This window comes from Microchirus variegatus, assembly GCF_963457635.1.
Source record: "Microchirus variegatus genome assembly, chromosome: 23".
In the NCBI taxonomy this organism is placed as follows: Eukaryota; Metazoa; Chordata; class Actinopteri; order Pleuronectiformes; family Soleidae; genus Microchirus; species Microchirus variegatus.
In genome coordinates, this window is record NC_139824.1 from 17,306,643 (window position 1) to 17,327,411 (window position 20,769).

The 20,769-nt window shown below is 38.3% G+C and overlaps 1 protein-coding gene across 1 annotated transcript; it reads right to left on the reverse strand.

The window, feature by feature from the left end:
* Positions 1–11,424: 11,424 nt before the first annotated feature.
* znf207b (zinc finger protein 207, b) lies at positions 11,425–18,172 on the reverse strand. Its single transcript, XM_083909124.1, has 10 exons — positions 18,043–18,172; positions 17,280–17,406; positions 17,010–17,145; positions 16,665–16,847; positions 16,364–16,439; positions 16,157–16,218; positions 15,845–15,984; positions 14,038–14,289; positions 13,572–13,728; positions 11,425–12,255 (listed from the first exon to the last, which is right to left on the reverse strand). The coding sequence occupies exons 1-10, from the start codon at positions 18,081–18,083 to the stop codon at positions 12,104–12,106; spliced, it is 1,326 nt and encodes a 441-aa protein (XP_083765250.1). The 5' UTR covers positions 18,084–18,172; the 3' UTR covers positions 11,425–12,103.
* Between the last annotated feature and the right edge of the window lie 2,597 nt (positions 18,173–20,769).

Below are 20,769 nucleotides of genomic sequence, written 5' to 3' on the forward strand. Positions count from 1 at the left end.
GTGGTCGCATTTATGATATCAAATCTGGTGAAAATATAGTTTGTCTATATTGTTCAATGTTTAAAAAAAAAAAAAAAAAAAAATCAAAAAGTTAAAAGAGTCCACTGTGTCTCGTTCATGATGCCGAGACGTCAATAAGGTCGAACTTTTTAATTTCTGTCACTAAGTTCTGGAAAAGAGGGCTCCACTCGGACTTTCATAGTGGTTTTCATGGCAGGATTTCTTCACGGGGCAGTTTCTGTACTCGGAAGATTCCATTTCTTCCAGATGGTGAGGGGCCGATTTTCGCCCGGGAGCCTTCCCGCCGACCATCTCCTCGTAAATGGGAGCCTGAGGGTGAGACTTGACGCGGCGGTGTGCTTTGCCCTGACAGTCACCAAAAAAACAGAAAAACAAATCAGTGACGGGTGCAAAGCATGTGTACACTCAAGCTTGACTTCCTGTGTTAAAATCAGAGTTTGTCATTTGCAGCTCCCTCCAAAGGAAGTGCTCGCACACTCTGGCTTTCACAGAGACGTGTTTTGTTGTTGTTACTGCAGTGAAATCAGTTTCAGGTCGGATTTTCAATGGCCATCTGGCAGCACAGTCCTCCATTTCCTCCATTGATAGCTTATTCACTGTCCGACCCATCGCTCTTAACTACCGCGGTCTCATTTAGGGACCATCAACAAATTACCCTTCTAATGCTAATATTTACATTTTAAAAAATGAATAAGAAATATGACAAGCATTAAAATTAATGCTGTCAGTTAAACACGTTATTATTATTATTTATTTGTTATCATTTTGGCCGAACAAACTTTGTAGTTTTTTTCTACATGCTGTTGCAACAACTAGTAACGTTAGAAAGACGCAAACACCGGACCTAGCTAGACCGGAAAAAAAACAACAGGCATGCTGCACACACTTGTTTTGGCTAGCGAGCCGGCCAAAGAGTAGTCGGCTAACGGTACTTTATTTTACGCTTCTCCGTCTCCAAGCGGGCTCTCCGTATTAAACGCAGCCTGGATAATTTCCCTACACACTCCCCGCATACAAATATTGACATATGCAGCGTTGCCAACTAAGCTAGCAGAGCCCCCGAACCGTAGTAATCGCTAGCTCCTTTAGCTCGGGTTAGTTCACAACAACAAAATTAAACCACGGGATTTCGTCTGCGTTGAACAACGGCTCTTTTAACAATATTTAGTCTAAAAAATATACTTTGACACACATTTTGCATTAAAATAATGGGACAAAACGAAATCAAGGGACATTTAGAATAGATAAAAATGTGTGATTCATTGCAAGTAACTATGACATTAATGCAATTAATCGCGATTAAATCGTTTGACAGCATCAAAAAAAAAAAAAATTATTGTTTTATTAAAAACATGCCTGTAAATATGAATTTATTGTCAGTTCTTATTTTTATTTTCCATGTATCCCTTAGCATAAGAAAGGGCATTTTGTCAAATTCCACAATGGATTGAATGGAAGACACACGGATTTAGCTGGTTCTGGTGTTTGTCTTATTTAGGACAGACTAAAATGATATCAAACAACTTTTTAATGAATGAATGACTTAATTTAGGAATTTTCAAGAAAATTTCCATGTTGAAATTTCATGTTTGTGTTGAAATATTAGCATATTAAATATTAGCATTTTAATACTTCTCATATGTCGTATATACATTTTTTTTACGTAAATATTAGCATTTAAACGGTAATTTGTTGATGGTCCCTAAACGAGACCGCGGTAGTTAAGAGCGATCGTGCGGCTATCACTGTGTGCCGCCAGATGTCCGTTGAAGATCCAACCTGAAACTAATGTCACTGTAGTGCCGTTGTTCACTAAATGCATCGGTGCCAAACAAAGAAAGAAGCAGAATTCATGTTTCACGACCTTCCACCCTGAAGTTGAAGAAAAACATCTGCTGACATCTGACAGCAACAACTTACGAAACCCCGTGTGGTTTTCGTGGCGAGCTGCAGAGGAAGTCTCTGACACGCTCCTTCACGAGCAGGTGTTTTTTCCAGTGACACACTTGTTTTACCACCCACCCTCATACACCATTCATGTGTAGCGTCCACTCACTTTATATATCACCACAAGTCCGACGAGGACGGAGAGGAGGAGCAGGGCTGCAGCCGAGGACACGGCGTAGAGCAGGGTGGAGTAGCTGGAGCAGCTGCAGTGACGGCCTGTGGAGGAACAGACGAAGGAGAAAGAGATTTGACTTCACCGCGGCAGGCAAAACACCAAGGAAAAGCCCGTCCACCTTCACCGATGCACCACATTTGTGCCTTGAAAATAGGACTCGAGTTCACCCACAACACGAAAATCGCTCGGTTTCCTTCCTCGTTCTAGGCTGAACGTGTTTTTTTTTATCAGTGTTTGGATCTCATTTCTTTGTAAATAATATGTTCAGTTCACCACAAAACCACACACGAGATAAAATATGATAAAACAGATGAAGTGATAAACACACACACACAAGGAAAACAAGCAAAAGTCTGATGATGTAAATCCAATTTTTTTTTTTTAAGTGCAATATATTGTCATTTTTCATACTGTCAAATTTTTTATACTGTAGTTTTTCCTCATCAGGGCAATGTCCATATCCTTATTTAATATCCTTATTTAATAGCTCAACATTGTTTCCTTGTGCATACTGTGTATATTCTGCAGACCGGTTATAATGTACATTCTACATTTTTTTAAACCTATTTTTTATAGTCAGTGTTAATATCTTCATATATTGTACTTTATATATTCTATGTTTCTTTTTGGTAATGCATGTTTATTATTTATTATCCTTATCTTTATCGTCTTGCTGCTGTAACACTGGAAATGTCCCCACTGCGGGACTAATAAAGGACTATCTTATCTTATCTTACCTTGCCTGAAAAAATAGGTATTAAAGGTCCAGTGTGTAACATGAAGCAGAGATCAAGTATGTGAGTCATTCATTTTTACAGCAGCAAAACAACATCCTTTCTGCTTCTCGATGTCACTCGTTCTTACACACTGGACCTTAAAGGGGTTCGGAGGAGAGAACAGTAAAGTGACTACAGCGATGAGGTCCTGCTGCGACGTGACCCACCTTGCACAGACACAAAGAACACTCGTCTCCCTAGAGCCGAGGCAGTTTCGGACCTGCCGTGCACCAGCAGCTGGCAGCTGTACAGGCCACTCTCTTCTGGCTGCAGCTGCTGCAGGGTGAGGTTGTAGGTGATGCCACCAGGGCCGGGGGCAGAGGACAGCTGCGCCCTCTCAGTGGGGAACTGAGAGGCAGAAGAGGAGGACGGACCGATGCCACGGTGACCCTTCGAGTGGTACAACAGCTCCACGGGAGCCTTGCCCCTCTGCCTCTTCAGGCTGACTCCCTCCACGGCCAAGCCTTCCCCGTTTGGGGGGAGACAGGGCAGCACGGCCGAGCCCCCGGCGCATGTCTCTACCAAGCCTATGTCCAGAGGCCCAGGGGCGTCTCCAGAGAGGAAAGGGCAGAAAAACTGATGTCATGCACCTCTGGTGATCCTCGCAGGTCTTATTTATAGTTAGTTAGTGAGTTATACTTTAGTTATAGACAGTATATATGTTTATTTTCCTCACCTGTGCAATAATATTTATTCATTATTTATTTCATATGTGGCGACCATCTCTGCAGAATTGTGTCTTATTTAAGTAACTGCTTCTGACAAAAGTGTGTCATTGTATTTGTCCCAACTTATAAATTCATATTAAGAAGAAAATACAATTAGAGCGGGAACGATTACTCTGTTAATCAATTACTAAATTAACCATCAAGCTTTTTTTTCATTATTTCAACAATTATTTCTGATTGTTTCAGCGTCTTAAATATTACATATTTAACAAAGAAATCATTGAAACAGAATCATTTTGGTTTGTGGCCATAACAACATCATCATCTCCAGGTTTGACAAACATTAATCAACATTTTTGAACATTTTATGGACCAAACGAGTACTCGATTAATCGGTTTTAAGCTATTTTCCGTGATTAAAACAAGATTTCTGATTGTTTTAGCTTCTTAAATATTGAATACATGTTTGTTTCTTTGCTCCAGATAAACAAAGAAATAATGAAAACTGAATCCTTTTTGGTTTGTGGACAAAACAAGACGTTTGAGAGCGTCATCCTTCCCGGGTTTTATCGACGAGTACCAGATTAGAGCTGCAACTAACGATTATTTTCTCGATGAATCGATGAATCGTTTGGTCCATAAAATGTCAGAAAATGTTAAAAAACATTGATCAGTGTTTGTCAAAGCTGGAAATGATGATGTTCTCAAAAGAAAACCAAAGTGATTCCGTTTTAATGATTTATTCGTTATATGGAGCAAAGAAACCAAGAAAATATTCACATTTAAGAAGCTGAAACAATCAGAAATCTGGTTTTAATCATGAAAAAAAGCTTCGAACCGATTATCGATTATCAAAATAGTTGGCGATTAAGTTAGTAATCGATTACTGGATTATGAAAATAACTTGTTAGTTGCAGCTCTAAATGCAATAGCGTGAGCTATATTACAAGAAGTAGGTCGTTAGGTAGGTCGGTAAGAACTTGAGTGTGGGATGAAAGGAGAAAAAAAGGGCAAAAGAAAGGGCAAAGACATAAACCCACCAGCAGTGACGAGGAGGAAGAACTCAGTGTTCCCACGTACGCGGTCGTCTTCAGAGGACGGGTTGTTGAAGTAAAACTCACAGTGGTACCTGTCCGTGTCGCCGGGCCTCAGCTCCGAGATGGTGACGTTGACGGCGCGGCCGCTCGGGTCTCCGCTGACGCCGACGCGGCGCTGGTCGGCGTCGCTGTCGGCCACAGAGTCGCTCTGCGTGTACATGAACAGCACGTTCCTGGGCTGCAACCAGCCGCGCTTCAGGTAGACGCCGTAGGGAGGAGGGAGGGTTCTCCGCTCCACCGCGCAGGGAAGGAGCACAGATTCTCCTTCGCGTCGCTCCAGGAACTGAACGTCGCTGAACACTGGGCGGAAAACAAAGAGGCGCGTTACACAAAGTGTTTGGATACAGTTTCATTTTTTAAGATGTGTCACAACTTTGTCATGAAAATCAACCCTGTGAGGACTGTGCTCTGGCTACAATCTTCATTTACAAAGATATTATTAAAGGCGCCATATTTAAGAATGTGGCCAAAAACGGTTACTACATTCAAATTCAAAACACCGAGGTCTTTTAGGTTTGGTTTTCTGACGTAACTGGCAACCCGTGGTTGCTCGGCAGCTGAGACTCTACTGACTGCAATGATATGGTAGACGGCTGTAGGTGGCGCCACATGACGCCAAAACATGATTTCAAAACATAAACATGATTTGCAGTCTGCAAAATATTGTTTTTTTAATGCAAATATTTTGTCTGTACTGTTGTTGTTGGTGAGTTTGTTATATGAACATTATTCCTGAGTCTCTGTGACATATTAGGAGGATTTTATGATTTATTACATAATGCACCTTTAATTATTGTTGTCCAAACATTAGCATACAAACAACATTTACCTCATGGAACACATTACCTTCTCCCTTCACCTTCAGAAAAACATATATATATATATATATATATATATATATATATATATATGTATATATATATATATATATATATATATATATATATATACACATATATATATATATATTTATATATAACTGTGGGCCAAATGGGTAAGATATAATAGATTAGTCTTGAATGGATGACCCTGTAATGCTGTTTTTATGCTTTATTTTTGAGTGTTTTATTTGGACTATTTGTATTGTTTATTTTTATTTAAAAAACTTCTCACATGTAATTTAATTTGACTTGTATTTTGTTTCTTTAAAAAAAAAAAAAAAATCCAATTTGTGTGTATTTTATCTGAGTTAAAGTACGCAGTGTATTATAAAGCTCTCGCAAAACAAAAATAAAACACTAAAAAAGAAAAGAAAGATACCAATAATAATTTAACTGTCCTCGGGTTTATCAATAAACGTTTATTTTTAAAAGTTGCCTCACTGTGGCTTTCACTTATCATAGTTTAAAACTTATTCCACAATGTGATGCTTACGGAGTCATTTATTTGCATTTCTGGGTTTTTATTTGATCATATGTCACAACCCACTGCGTTATTAGGTTTTTAAATCAATACACCGATAACATTTAGAGTAAAGTTACTAATAAGATGTTTGTTTTAGTCTAGTTACAAGTGATATAAACATGATTTGTGATGAATATTTCCCAGTTTCCTCTCTTAGACCGAATGAATGCAAGTTCTTTTCAGTTTTGGTGAGGAAAAAGTGTGCAGCTATTGAAAATATGTTTAAAAAAATAATAAATAGTATCGATTTTCATTTAGAAAACAATGAAAAGGGCTCAAACAGACCTGAATATCACAGGGTTAATTCACAGAAAAAGGAAGTTTTCTGCCTTGTGTTTTGCGGTTGTGCAATTGCGCGTACGTACGACTCTCTCCCTGAATAAGATAACTTTTACGTAGCTTTATTAAAGGTCTCTCTTGAAGATAAAACCCTGTGTATAAATGAATGTTAAATAAAAGGTTTATATAAAGTAAGTCAATGATGTCGAAGGCTGCACTTTTGTCGCCGCATCTAATTATTGAGGTCAAGGAAAAAGCAGCAAACATCTCAAATACCACGTGCTTGAAAACACAGTTGTTTATTGTTTAAGAAATTGGGAGCAAATGCTCAAAGTGACTTTCCAAATCAAATGAAAAATCTTTTCAAGTCAATCCAGCGTGAGATCGGAGCACCAGAACTGAACTGAACTCACCAAATCCACTGTGTGTGAGGAGCAGAGTCCAGAAACAGGTCAGGATCTGGAGCCCAGTCATCGTCAAAAAACCCGGACCGGGATGAGGAGGAGGAGGATGAGGAGGAGGAGGAGGAGGAGACGCCTAAACGAGATCCACGGCGACCTGAGTGATGTAAACCATGACAACACGCGTGATGAACACTGAAGACTGGATGTTCAAACTGCGGTCGACTGTAAATGAAACCGAGAGGAACTCCAGCGGAGACGAGGCTCCACCTTCACGCGTCAAGACAAAAGAGGCAAAGAGGAAGCAAATACCACACCGTGCACCATGGAGCGGCTTCTCCCACCATCACTGGAGAGTGACTTTAAGATACGTACACATGCAGTCTGTCCACCGTTTAAAAGAAAATGGTGTCGTTTATCACATTTCCACATTTACAAACATAGCAAAAACAGCAAATGTGCAATATTTGACCAATTTCTTTTGTTATTTTCTTCATTCTCACCGTGAAAATAAATTGCACTCTCAGTTCCTAAAAGTGCACAAAAGACAGAGTGTATTATGCAAGTATTCTTTTTTGTGTGTGTAATATTTCAGAGGAAGTGGTGATGTCTGTCAGTGTCTGAACAGGATGCGTGTGTTTGGTGGCGATATAATTTGCATTAGCGGTCAGCGAAGTGTACATAAAAACGCCAGTGATGGAGCGACACAGACAATGAAAATGCAAACAATCACATTTTAAAAAAGGGCAATTTACGACAATATTTGATATTTACTTTCTTTTCCATTTACAAAAATTGTAAATGGAAAAAAAACTGTGGGGAAAAAAAGATATTAAAAGATATTAAACGAATTACTGGAACTAAGAGAAAGTTATTATAACAATAACAACAATCCATAAAATGTGATTTCTTATTTTTCCTTGATAGTAACAAGAGACGAAGACTTGAAATTGGTTTTCAATGTTAATTAATTTTTCTTTTTTGGGGGGGGGGGGAACTTCACCATGTGACACGTGACTTTTACAAAGACAGGATACGGATTAAAGGAACAGTGTGTGACATTTTGCAACAGTCCCCTCACACTTCCCTTACCTTCCAGCATGTGTTTAGTTTGTCCTCGAAAGAAAGAAAGAGACAGAAACAAATAATATTACATAAATGTACAGATTACAGAATAACATATTACAAACCTACACGGATTACAGAATAACATATTACATACACAGATTACAGAATAACAGATTACATACATACACAGATTACAGAATAACAGATTACATACATACCCAGCGAACGCCCAGTTCTTGCTGCTTCCCTGTACCTTGTGAAATCCACGTCTCTATAAGTGCTTCGTGTTTTCATGTCCTTCATTTAAGTACAAACTGAAATACTTTTCATTGTAGAGTTCAATTGTAGTCTTAGGGTGATTTAAAAAATAATAACATATATATATATACGAGGTAATTGTTTTTTGCTTCCACCAGGTCGGAAAAAGTCAGCTCGTTCTTTTTTGTCAACAATCGTCCGTGTAATTTATCTACAAATAACATCACTTCAGTTTTATTGCAGTTTAAATCGTCCCCAGAATAAAGATTATTAGTATCGTCTGCAAATAAAAATAAGTTTTAGTGCCTTAGATATACCTTTTGCATTTGTTAATAAACTAAGAAAGGAAATATTTCGGTCCCAACACTGACCCGAGGGACACCGCACGTGATGTCGAAACCGTTTCCTGTTGCTCAAACAGCTTTAAACCAGTCAAAAAACAAGTTTTAAAAAAAAATATAGTATAATGTGATCTATTGTGTCGAATGCTTTCTTTTAAGTGTCTATAACATTTTTGATTTTTTTTTAATCTGTGGAGTTGGACGATTTCTTTAGTTAGTTCCAGTCGAGCCAGTGATGACTACGTCATTGATTTACATGCTTCAAACACCTTGTTGTTTCAGTATAAGACATATATATATATATAAGTACGTGTGAGATGTAGGTTTTACTGCTGCAGGAAAACCACAATTGGGTTTCCAGTCCCCCAACTGACACTGGTGGTTAACTGGTCTAATAAAAGTGAAGAGTGCTGCACTTACACAGAAATTCACACATATATATATATATATATATATATATTTTAACTTTCACTGACCGTATACAAGCACATTGTACCCACGCAAATCTTTTTGTAAATGCACTGACCTCGTGTTCATCAAGAGAAGGAAAGGATATATCGGACAAATATTTTAAAAAGCAAAGAAATAATTAATGTAAAATAATTTTGCACATTTTAGAATTAGTAAATTCTGTAGATAAAATCAAGTACTTGGCATTACTGGACGATATAAAGAAAATATACCTGTGTTTGTAATTTATTTCAAATCCAAGATTTTCAGATTAAAGGTTGCGATTCTTTATTGTACTACGGTTTATTTAATTACAACAGGACTAATCATATTTATATTAACACTAAGAATATCATAATGTATAATATAATGTTATTTCTTATTTGAACCAGCACTAATTTAAGTTTTAAACCAGGCTTCTTACATCTCACTCTTTGGGCCTTTGGTGTATTACAACACATGTGCAGCTAGAGGGCGCACTCCTTTATGAATGTGTTGCAGGAGGACGGAGGGAAAAGACGTGGCAGAAGCACAGTGCCGACATTTAATTTAAAAATAAAAATCATAATTAAAAAGAATATGTACACCAATGTTTTTATTTCACCAGGTTTTGATGTTTATTTTTTAAAAATACAACTGAGATTAAATACATTTATCATGTGTGGTATTCCCCAAAAATGAAAAAAAAAAAAAAAAAGCAGTATAATAGTTTGATATTCTTAAATGTTCACTTACCAGCCACTTTATTAGGTACACCTGTTCATCAGCCAATCTGAAATAAGAAAGGTGTTGGTACAAGACAGGGTGATCTCCAACTGTGAATCTCACACACCTTTGTAGCCATTAAAATTTCAATTTAATCAATTCATTATCGATGTAATGCAACTGTGCTGAATATTTCGAGGTTTAAATTGAGTCGATTTATATAATTTTATGATTTAAATGTCAAAATTAAGTATTTTTTAACACATTTCGTGATTTGAAATGTAGAAAAATTTAGTTTTGTCACTATATGTTAATATAGAAGGTAGTTTTGGATCATTCTTGAGAGGAATAAAGTGAATGACACACTCCTTAAAAGCAAGGGAAGTGGAAGACTAGTGTACCTAATAAAGTGGCTCAACCCCAAATACAAAACTACTTATAACTCATTTGGATCATTAAAAACAGAAACAGGAAAACACTGATGTTGTCATTTGTGTTCACGTTACCTTGAGAACGTCTTTATTACACGGGAGCAGCTTCGCTTCCGTCTACGACACCGTGACGTGCGGCCATGTTTGTACAGTGGCCCAAAGTGGACAAATCAAACACTGACGTTAGGGAGGACTTTTCATCCCGAAGGCCATCGTACTTCCTTCTTTACACTTGGATAAGGAGAGTGAAACAATAGGTGACCCTTTAATATTTAGAAAACCTTCACACAAACTCAGTCTGACTCATGTTAGGTCATTTTATACCCAATAGGACAAATCGTACACCTTTAACATTTACACGTCAGTGCATCAAGATGTCGCTCACTTAACATGGAACAAACAAATGTCCTCACGTCAATCCTCTGCCACTTCTGACACCCGTGAGTCTTTCGTTTTCTCAAACATAATATGCTTAATTCTGTGCAAATCGCTGTGTCAATCAATAACAAGGCCATCGAGCATCAAGTGGAAGAGGACAGACCCACACTGTAATAAACATCAGGTACTTACTGGGATTAACTGACCTGTCATGCCAGCTGAGTGGGGTTTTAAGGCTGAAAAGCCGATACGGACGTGCTACAAACAACAAAAACAAATACACAGCAGTAAGTGACACGGGCAGAGGTAAATCGTGTGCCATATACTAGATACCGAAAGAACACGTGTTGCACCACCATGGTCTTTTTGTGTTTCAATACAGGGTATTACGTTTGGGAAAAGTTTGGCATGAAGATTTGAAGGTTTAATTGGTTTCTGTAGAGGAGACCGTAGATCAGAGGATTAACGCAGGCCAACAAAAAAAAGAGGAAATACCAATTTAAGTGTTTAATCGATTTGTAGTTACTGTTCAGCGGCATGCAGTGGCGTCTCTGAAGCAGCATCGTGACCATTTGGCGCCTGCATCGATCGTAGTTTCATAATTTTAAATTGGAGTTTAACACAGAGCTGCTGCATTTTTGGATGTATTGTCTTCACCCCCTTTCAATGCACAGGCTTTATTGTAAAACAATATTAAAGCTTTCACGCATGCATTATAAATGTCAGGGAAAAAGTAGATCTACAGGTCTCCCGGGTGTCATTTCACAGGGTGATGTGAAGTTGGCCAACATCTCGAGCTTTGGGCTGGTGGTGCAACAGTGCACTGAAAAGATTCAAGAATCTATTTTTTTGCATTTTTTTTTTAAAATCCAGAAAGAAAAAGAGGATAGCAAACTTGTTCAAATCGATGAGTTGTTAAACAAAGACGTTGAAGAAATCTGGGCAAAAACAAGACAACAACATTGGCAACAAACCTTTATCACTCACCTCCAACGCACGTCAGCAGACAAACCAGCAGTGGATTTCAAGACGGGTTTTTATTACAACAGACTCATTAAACATTACAAAGGATGCATTACAGGTACCCTTTTAACCAGGAAATATTAAAAACAAACCTGAAATAAGAATAAAGCTAGAAGACTGGCGAGCCGTGGATTTTTGTAACCCTACTTCAGCTGGAATCATCGACACTATCGAGACCCTCACCAACCAAGGTTGGGGACGCAAGTCCAACAGCACCTACACGTGCTGTGAGGGCCTCGATCACTCTACCAAAGAAATAAACAACAAAATTAATCAAGAGGTTTTACAAGAGAAACTTGCCTGTGTAAGGGGGGGGGGGTTGGTACGTTCATGTAACTCCAGCAGCTTCAACAGAAATATGAATCTTTTTACCACACTTCACTTCTATAAACCTGAGTGAAACCTATGGGGGGGGGGGAAAAAATATATATATATATGTATATCCTCACATTGTAAATCAAATAACCACAAAATATCTGTCAGGAACGTGTGTGGTGTCTGGCTGTTTTTCCGATAATAGATGTTACATTAAATGTCCATGTGTCGTAAAAAAACAAATAATGCTCGTCTTCACCGCCACCGGTCTTACTGTTCTTTGCTTGCTGCTAGGTTTGAAAAAGCACAATGATGATGAGAGAAAGGTGTTAACCTCAAACCTAATGTGGTGGCCGCAATGCTGCTTCAGTAGCGTCCTGCCGGAGACATGACGGGCGGCCGCATGCCCATGGGAGGGCCCCCCTGGTAAGGGGGCACCATAGGAGGACCCTGCCCATATGGAGGCATCCCACCTGGTATGTAGCTCGGCATGCCCTGAGGAGGAGCGCCATACTGACCTGCAGAGGGAAACACATGGAGACGTGAACGTGGAAACACGGCAAGTTCTTACAGAAGCATCTGTAAAATATTAACGCAAAACAATTCTGAAAATGACTGAAACCCTCCAGACATGTTAAATTGGATTATTTTTCTTTTCTGGAGTGTGGAAAAGAGGTGACGAAATGTGTTCAAGCTGTTCGGAACGGGTGGAGAAAAGTGTCAGGGGTTAATGTGTGATAAAAAGAGTATCGGATAGAATGAAAGGAAAGGTTTATAAGACAGTGGTGAGACCAGTGATGCTGTATGGTGTCGAGTAGAGCTGCAACTAACGATTATTTACGTAATCGATTAATCTGTCGATTATTTTCTCCATTAATCGATGAATCGTTTGGTCCATAAAATGTCAATAAATGTTAAAAAAGTCTTGTTTTGTCCACAAACCAATATGATTCAGTTTTAATGATTTCTTTGTTTATGTGGAGCAAAGTAACCAAGAAGACTCACATTTAAGAACCTGAAACAATCAGAAATCTTGTTTTAATCATGAAAAAAAGCTTCAAACCGATTAATCGATTATCAAAATAGTTGCCGATTAATTTAGTCATCGATTAATAATCGATTCTAGAGCTGCAACTAACGATTATTTTCGTTATCGATTAATCTCTCGATTATTTTCTCGATGAATCGTTTGGTCCATAAAATGTCCGAAAATGTTGATCGGTGTATGTCAAAGCTGGAAATTATGATGTTCTCGGAGTCTTGTTTTGTCCACAAACCAAAATTATGCCGTTTTAATGATTTCTTTGTTATGTGGAGCAAAGAAACAAAGAAAATATTCACATTTAAGAAGTTAAAACAATCAGAAATCTGGTTTTACTGATGAAAAGAGCTTCAAACCGATTATCAAAATAGTTGCCGATTAATAATCGATTCAGCTCTAGTGTCGAGGAAGGAAGCAGAGCTGGGGGTAGCAGAGATGAAGATGTTGAGGTTCTCTTTGGCAGTGACGAAGATGGAGAGGATCGGGAATGAGTTAATCAGAGGAAAAGCACATGTTAGGTGTTTTGGAGATATGGTCAGAGAGGCCAGAATGAGATGGTTTGGTCATGTACAGAGGAGGGATAGTGAATAGTTGGTAGAATGATTCTGGGGTTAGAACTGCCAGGCCTAGAGGAAGACCAATGAGAAGATTTATGGATGTAGTGAAAGTGGACATGGAGACAGCTGGTGTGAGAGGGGAGGATACAGAGAACAGGGTTAGATGGAGGAGGTTGATTCGCTGTGGCGAGCAGCTGAAAGGAAAAGAAGAGGAAGATTCTTTTTCTTTTCTTACCATGCATGGGATGCCTCATTCCAGGCTGCTGTGGTGGCATGCCTTGCTGTGGGGGCATCATGCCGCCCACGGCCGCCACCGAGGGAGCAGCCACGTGGGCCTGACCCGGCCGCGGTATATGACGCTGATAACGAGGCAACTGTGCCTTCATCTCTTCCTGTTGACGAGGAACACACACAAAGCATACGTTCAGACTTGAGAAATGCCGGTATGCCCCTCAAAGCACAAACAGTAATGTTTCCAAATATGACGAGGAATTGATTGGGAACCAAAGCTGCACTGATTTCACACTGGATATATTAAAGTTCACAATTATCCTTAAAGATAACTACAAAGAGTAAAGATATACCAAAAATATCTAAAATAATAATAACAAATCCTTAATATTATGCAACTAAATGTATTATATTTGTATCAGTCATTACTTACTGTGAAAAGAGCAAAACGGAAAGCTCAAGCTACTTACCAGTGAGATATCCTCATCAGGGTGGATCAACTTACTAGTTGCACTCGTGGTGGTGAGAGTGGCAGGCTTAGAGGCCACTGTGGCTGGGGGTTTGGCCACAGTGTTGCTAGAGGGGTTAGAAGAAGAAGAAGTGGAAGAGGAAGAAGAGACAGAGGGCTGGGTGTAGGCAGGGAATGTCGCTTTGGGAGGGTCTGAGGAGGCGGCTGTACTGTGAGAGTTTGGTGGTGCCGCTCCTGAAGCGCTCTGCTGGGCCTGTGCAAAGACAAGACATCTGGTTCAATATTTAAAAATACAAACAATGTTTTAAAGACAAACCAGAGACACAACACCATTGGAAATGCTTATTACCACTACATTTTGTTCTGCTGTGGCTATTATTCATTTGTTTTTATTCAATCAACACATTTACCTCAATTAGGATATTATTGCTCGTATTTTTCTAGAGGAAGACGGTATAATTTCAAATATATTCAATGTTCTTTTTATATAAATCCTACTAAAATGAGTTGAAAACTTCAGAAACACATTTTCACAGTCCAACTAGTTTCACATATTTAAACGCACCTAATGGAGCTAACTGGTAAACGTTGCCTGGACTCTGGTGGGGTGGCACAAAAAACTGTGTTACTTTAGAGACTCATTTTAACAATCGGGAATCACGTAAACATGACATCTCACGTGTCTTTTTCCGGTCAGTCGTCGTGGAAATGTGTCATGCGTTAACATTAACGGCCCAGCACCAATTGAAACACGGTAATTTCACTTCACAAACTTCACTAAAAGTAACTGAACTTCCTCCTTTAAGTGGCTAAACAAAGTGGTACGTGATATCATCGCAAAAGCAATTTATTAAGTTATCAAAAGCAAAAGTCAGTGGAGCAGCATGCCAGATTGGCGTCGGCTCAGGCAGAAGGCGGCAATCCCACTGCAATTTCTTCAGAAATTGTCTTGTCTAGTGTCTCATAGCATTCGTGGATTTGCTCATTCAGATTCTGCCTTTAAAAAATGTGTTTGTTTTCATTGTGAACAGATAAAGTGCAGGTTATGCGGAGATAATAATTTACTCAAGACTCAAGATACCTACAATAGCAAAGTACTGCTAACAAATGCTACAAACTGTACAAGACTTTCAAAGCATGACGAGTAGTTGCTGCAAAATTCATGCTCTGAGGTTAGGAAGGACAGACGATGCAAACTAAAATCCATTTAAATCCCTTATTATGGCTCATTCCGAGTTAATTAAATAAAGCACATGCACAACAATAAAGCTCTCATACAAATATTATTCCACTAATTTTAGGAACTGTTAACCAAGATTTACAGCCAGCTGGATTGTTTGGATGCACACGCAGTCGTTAAGGCAAATACTGTTAATGAGCAGCCCTGTTTATAGCTTGAGAATTTATAGACAAGAGTTAATAACTCAGCAACATGCAGCTGCCAGGGTTCATGTCAAAGTCCTCTCTGTAAGCATACTTGAGGCGTGTTAGGAAAGGGAGGCTGGGAGGTGGCAGACTGAGTGTCTGCAGGTGCAGAAGAAACCGCTGCTGTGCTCATCTGCAGCGTGGCGGAAAGGAGAGCACAGCATTGGCATGTAACATGTCCACACAATCAAAAACTCAACTGAGAAATCCAACTTTACAATAAAGTAAACTGTTGAGCAAGGAAAAGACATCAACACTCCAAAATATGGACATTATTTGTAGATATATAACAAACCAAAGGTAGACAAATAGTCAAAAATTAGAAAAAGGTGCACAGAGACTTATACCACAGACGCTGCACATTGAAGTTGCATGGAGCTCACCTGTGCTGCACTGGGGAAGAGAGGTTTGTTGATTGCAGGCTGAGCTACTGGTACTACCGGTCGATTGGGAATCACTCCCACTGTGGGAGACGGCACCATGTGGGGCATCCCTGGCCTTGGGGCCATGTGGGGTGGCATTCCTGAGCAACAGACAAAATATATGCAATTTACATGATATTGACAAAAGTAACGACTAAATTTGACTAGGTTTTGAAAAAGGTTTACACCACCAACTGTGTACGAATACGAATACACAACCAAATTAATAAAACGGGTCAAATTAAACACATCAGGCATCGAGGAAAAACACACCTGGAGGAATACCGGGCATCCCTGGCATCATGGGGGGCATCATTCCTCCCATTGCCATCATCCTACAAAAGGACAAAATAAGAAACTAAATATTCTATTGGACTTAATAAAAAAAAAACATGATCAATTAACACAATTTAATAACAAACTATCTAAGAAAATACCATAATTCACCACAAAGGGCACCATAAACGTGTGCGCTCTTACCCTGGTGGCATTCCATGCATTGCAGGAGGCATGCCATGCATCATAGGGGGAACGCCAGGCATCATCGGGGGCATTCCTGTGAATAAAAATTTAGAGTAAATCATCACTACACATAAAAAATGCATTTATACTTTAGCCGACTCTTACAATAAACAAGCAGGGCTATAATCTAGTCTCCTGGTGCACACATTTAACCAGACTCTTGAGCCTCTGGAATCAGACCATTTACTCATTGTTTTTAAACTGTCGCGTTATGCTTCGGCCGATTCCTAAATTGCACCGTTTATCAAGAAGTGCTTACCTTGATATGCTCCAGGTGGCATCCCAGGCGTGCCAGCCACAGTAGGAATCCCAGGCTGGGTCATGGGAGCAGCGTAGCCCGTCTGAGGCTGGACAGCGACGACCTGCTGAGCTGACGGTCCCGCTTCGTCGTCATCGTCGTCCTCATCAGAATCATCCTGATTTGACTTCTTCTTTTGGCTCTCTAGAAACAGAACAGTTATATTCTTCTTATTATTATTATATTCTTACAAGCTCTTTACTCAGTTAACGGTCTGCAAATAATTATGGAGGGAACTTTCATTTTGACACCCACACTTTAGTCCACAAATATACACATCAGTGATCACCCAGCAAGTAAACAAACCTTGCTTCTGTTCTAATGTTCGCCTTCTCTCCTGCATGTCTTTCTCTGGAATCCCCTCCATGCCGTAGATTTCCAGCTCAATGTCTGTTCTTCCAGGAATGGCATTTGGAACACTGTCAATTGTCTCTTTGTGTACCTGAAACACGTGCAAAGTGAGGAAGATAAATACAAGCATACGCTATTGAAGGAAAATCCGGCAGCACCTCTCATTTACAGGAAATGCCAAACAAAACATATAAAACTAGGTTTTAATAATGAAAGGATACCAACCTGCATGCAGTGAATGGCCAAACCTGGGCCAGTGTATAACTTCTTGTGGCATATGTGGCATTTAAAATGTTTAGCCTTTTGATGCTGAATGAGAATCTTTTCATCATCGAAGTCTCGATTGCAATACCTACAAGGAAGCTGTTAAGGAACATATCAAACATCACCGTAAAAAACACAGAGTTCGTCTAAGTGGATAAAACGCACAAATACTCCTCAAAGTAACGTTGGTGTTAGTCAAAATAAAAGAAAACATTCTCAGAGAAAACAACAGGGTGCTTTAAAAACACACCCGTGTAATGTGAGAGAGGCTTGTGTCAAAACGGCATTGATATTTCGGGTACGTTTGCCAAAATATAAATACACTTTCATCAGATTCAGACGGAAAAGATATTACTACTGAACAGGGCTGATGAGGAAATAGAGATTGTATTGTTCTAAACCCACCTATGTTTCCGTTAGCGCTTGAAATGCTATCTTAGCACAACCCGGAATCGCTTTCTTATTGACTAACACATTAGCTAACCAGCTAGCGTCACATTCGTTAATTGTATCGTTGGTTTAACGTTTCCCGTGTCCGTATAAATACACCAAAAAACCCCACGTTTTTTCATTTTAAAGCACATAAACACCAACGGGGTATGCTAACGCTAGCTTACAAGCCGATTAGCCCCGGACATGGTAGCGTAGGCCTTCCTTTTGTCCAGCAAACGACTAGCTCCTGGCGGCGATAAGTCGCTATTTTGTGGTCCGATGAAAAGGATACCAGCACCATGGCTTCATCTGCTTCTTCTTTTTCCGTCCCATTGTGAGAAATACTGCGAATGAATGCGTACAAAAAAACCACTAGTCTTATTATCTGTTTGCCCACAGCATGCTGTTGTGGTGTAGTACAGTGACAACGCCGAAAATGGCGCTTTGCTGGAGGAGGTGGAATGAAAGCGGCGCTGAAGTCTCGCGAGAACAGCAAACAAGACGTCAGGTCACAGAGTGGATTTTGTGAATTATCGCGAGATAGTAATAAGATAGTAATAACATAGTAATAAAAAAATAAAATAAAATAAAATAATACAAAATATATATATAAAATTAAATAAAATTAAATAAAATTAAATAAAATTAAATAAAATAAAATAAAATAAAATAAAATAAAATAAAATAAAATAAAATAATATAAAATAAAATAAAATAAAATAAAATAAAATTAAATTAAATTAAATTAAATTAAATTAAAATATAATAATAATAATAATAATAAAAAAAAAAAATAACAATTTAAATAAAATAACATTAAACTAAAATAATAATAATAATAAAAAAATACAATTTTAAATATAATAACATTAAAATAAAATACAATTTAAATTTAAATTTAAATTAAAAAAAAATAAATAATAAATTAAATTAAATTAAATTAAATTAAATTAAATTAAATTAAATTAAATTAAATTAAATTAAATTAAATTAAATTAAATTAAATTACATTCACCACTGGTCTAAAACCAGCACAATCTGAAATATTGTATTCTTAAAAACCTGTGTAGCAGTATGGGCACTGTGTTTTCTCGAGCCTCTCACACCACTGCATTTGTCCACTGGATGGAGACAGTGATCCAGAAATAGAAATCATTCCCCTATCTTGGCTTCCAGCCTGTCATTTCTGAGCACTTCAAATCAGAGGCAATCCTTGTACTTTTAACCTCATTACATCAAGACACAATATTTTTCTGACCCAGATAAAACAACTCAACAAATAAATACATATATATTATCAGAGAATGCTTTCTTCTACTGTATAATAAACGTTATGTATCGAGAATCCAGTATCATTTGCATCACACAGTAAATAGGCATTCATCTCTCGCTACAGATGTTTTTTTTGAAAAATGCACAACCAAGTCTTTTTTTGTAAGTACAGCTATCATCTTGCAGGATAAATGCAGAGACACCACAAATGCATTCAGGCTTTTTTCCCCTGGCAGCTCCTCATGTCGTCCGTTTCTCACCAAGATGAACGATTACCTCCAATATTGGAGATTTATGAAAAGGGAAACACTGATGCATTTTTCATTGCGCGCCTTTAAAAACCTCTGCTCTCCATATGGTTTCAACAGCTCGACAGAGGGAGACTCTACTCTGAATGAGTTATGGCTGATTCTGGTATGCTCACGCGTTCTCGTTGATCACTTTGACATGTGCTCTTTTTCCTTTTTCCACAAAGACTCTTAAACCATTCTCAGGCCCTCTTTTCAGACTGGGTTTTATGTATGTGGAAATAAAAAAAAGAATCACATTGAGCTTCTGTATAAAACTGTTTAATGTTCTCCAGTATGTACATATCAAATCTACAAAATAAGCACACGGTTTAAAATAGTGTCGGTGATTTTTTACCCATCACTCACTTTTGTACCATAGCCCTTGTTATGTACAACCCCAGACCATCTTTAGAACCGTTTGTTTTTAAATAGAATACATATATATATATATAGGATATAATGCTAACAAGAGAGACCGACCAAACAGTTTCTACAACAACATCACCACCAAGTAAAAAATAAAATCAGTGAATCCGTGTTAAAATATTCCTCTCTCTATTTTAATCACATTATAATAATGCTAAGCAGGTATCAGTGTTGCATGAGGTTAACAGTACAGTTCAGTTTGAGACTCAGGGCTGTGGTCGCGTTCTATCCCAATTCAATCAATTAATTAACAATTCAGGAACCGCAGCCCCGGATGTAGTCGAGGTCAGGCATGTGTGTGCGTTTTGGTAACAGCAAAAAACATATACAAGAATCAGTGTGCGAAATACCTATTAATAATCAGGGGGGGGGGGGTCCCATCTCCAATTTTTCCTGTCAGATGTGGGCTTATATTTTGTCTTACATGTTTTTCAATGACACTGTAACATGTTTAAACTCGGGCTGGACGATTATGGCAAAAAATATTAGTCACAATTATTTTTGACTGATTAGTTTGATTGAAATCATGATTAATAGAAACGATATTCATTGATTTCAAAACGTGAGTATTTATTGAACCACCAAAACTCAACTTTAAATATAATTTAAAAGAACAGCCAGATATTACGGAACCCCCGAAGTGACATGAGGAAAAAAAAAAAAAAAAAAATTTCTTTTTTAAATCTCGAGTTTCAAAGTCGAGATCTCGAGTTTCCAAAAAAATATGAATTTTTTTTTCCATAATTTTTTGGAAACTCCAGATTCCAAAATATATGAAAAAAAATTATAATTTTTTTTTCCCATACACGTCACACGCTTGCTGCAGCTGCACGTAACACGGGTGCATTCAAGGTGTTTTTCGAGCATAGGAATTTACATTTTCTTCGATTATCATTTTTTTTATTATTGTGAGAAGCCAAAATCAAAATCATGAATAAAATTCAATTAATCGTCCAGCCTTCAGGGGGTCTTTTAGTGTTAATCAGGGGGGTCTAACCCCCCCCCAAGACCCCCCTGTATTTCGCACAGTG

Bases quoted from the DNA above. Each gene is read 5' to 3' on its own strand.
- znf207b (XM_083909124.1), bottom strand. From the start codon at position 18,083: ATGGGACGGAAAAAGAAGAAGCAGATGAAGCCATGGTGCTG. The intron at 16,848-17,009 runs GTTTGTTTACTT...TTCTGTTTCTAG, and splicing joins AACATTAGAACAGAAGCAAG to AGAGCCAAAAGAAGAAGTCA. The intron at 12,256-13,571 runs GTAAGAAAAGAA...TTCCCTCTGCAG, and splicing joins AATGAGGCATCCCATGCATG to GTCAGTATGGCGCTCCTCCT.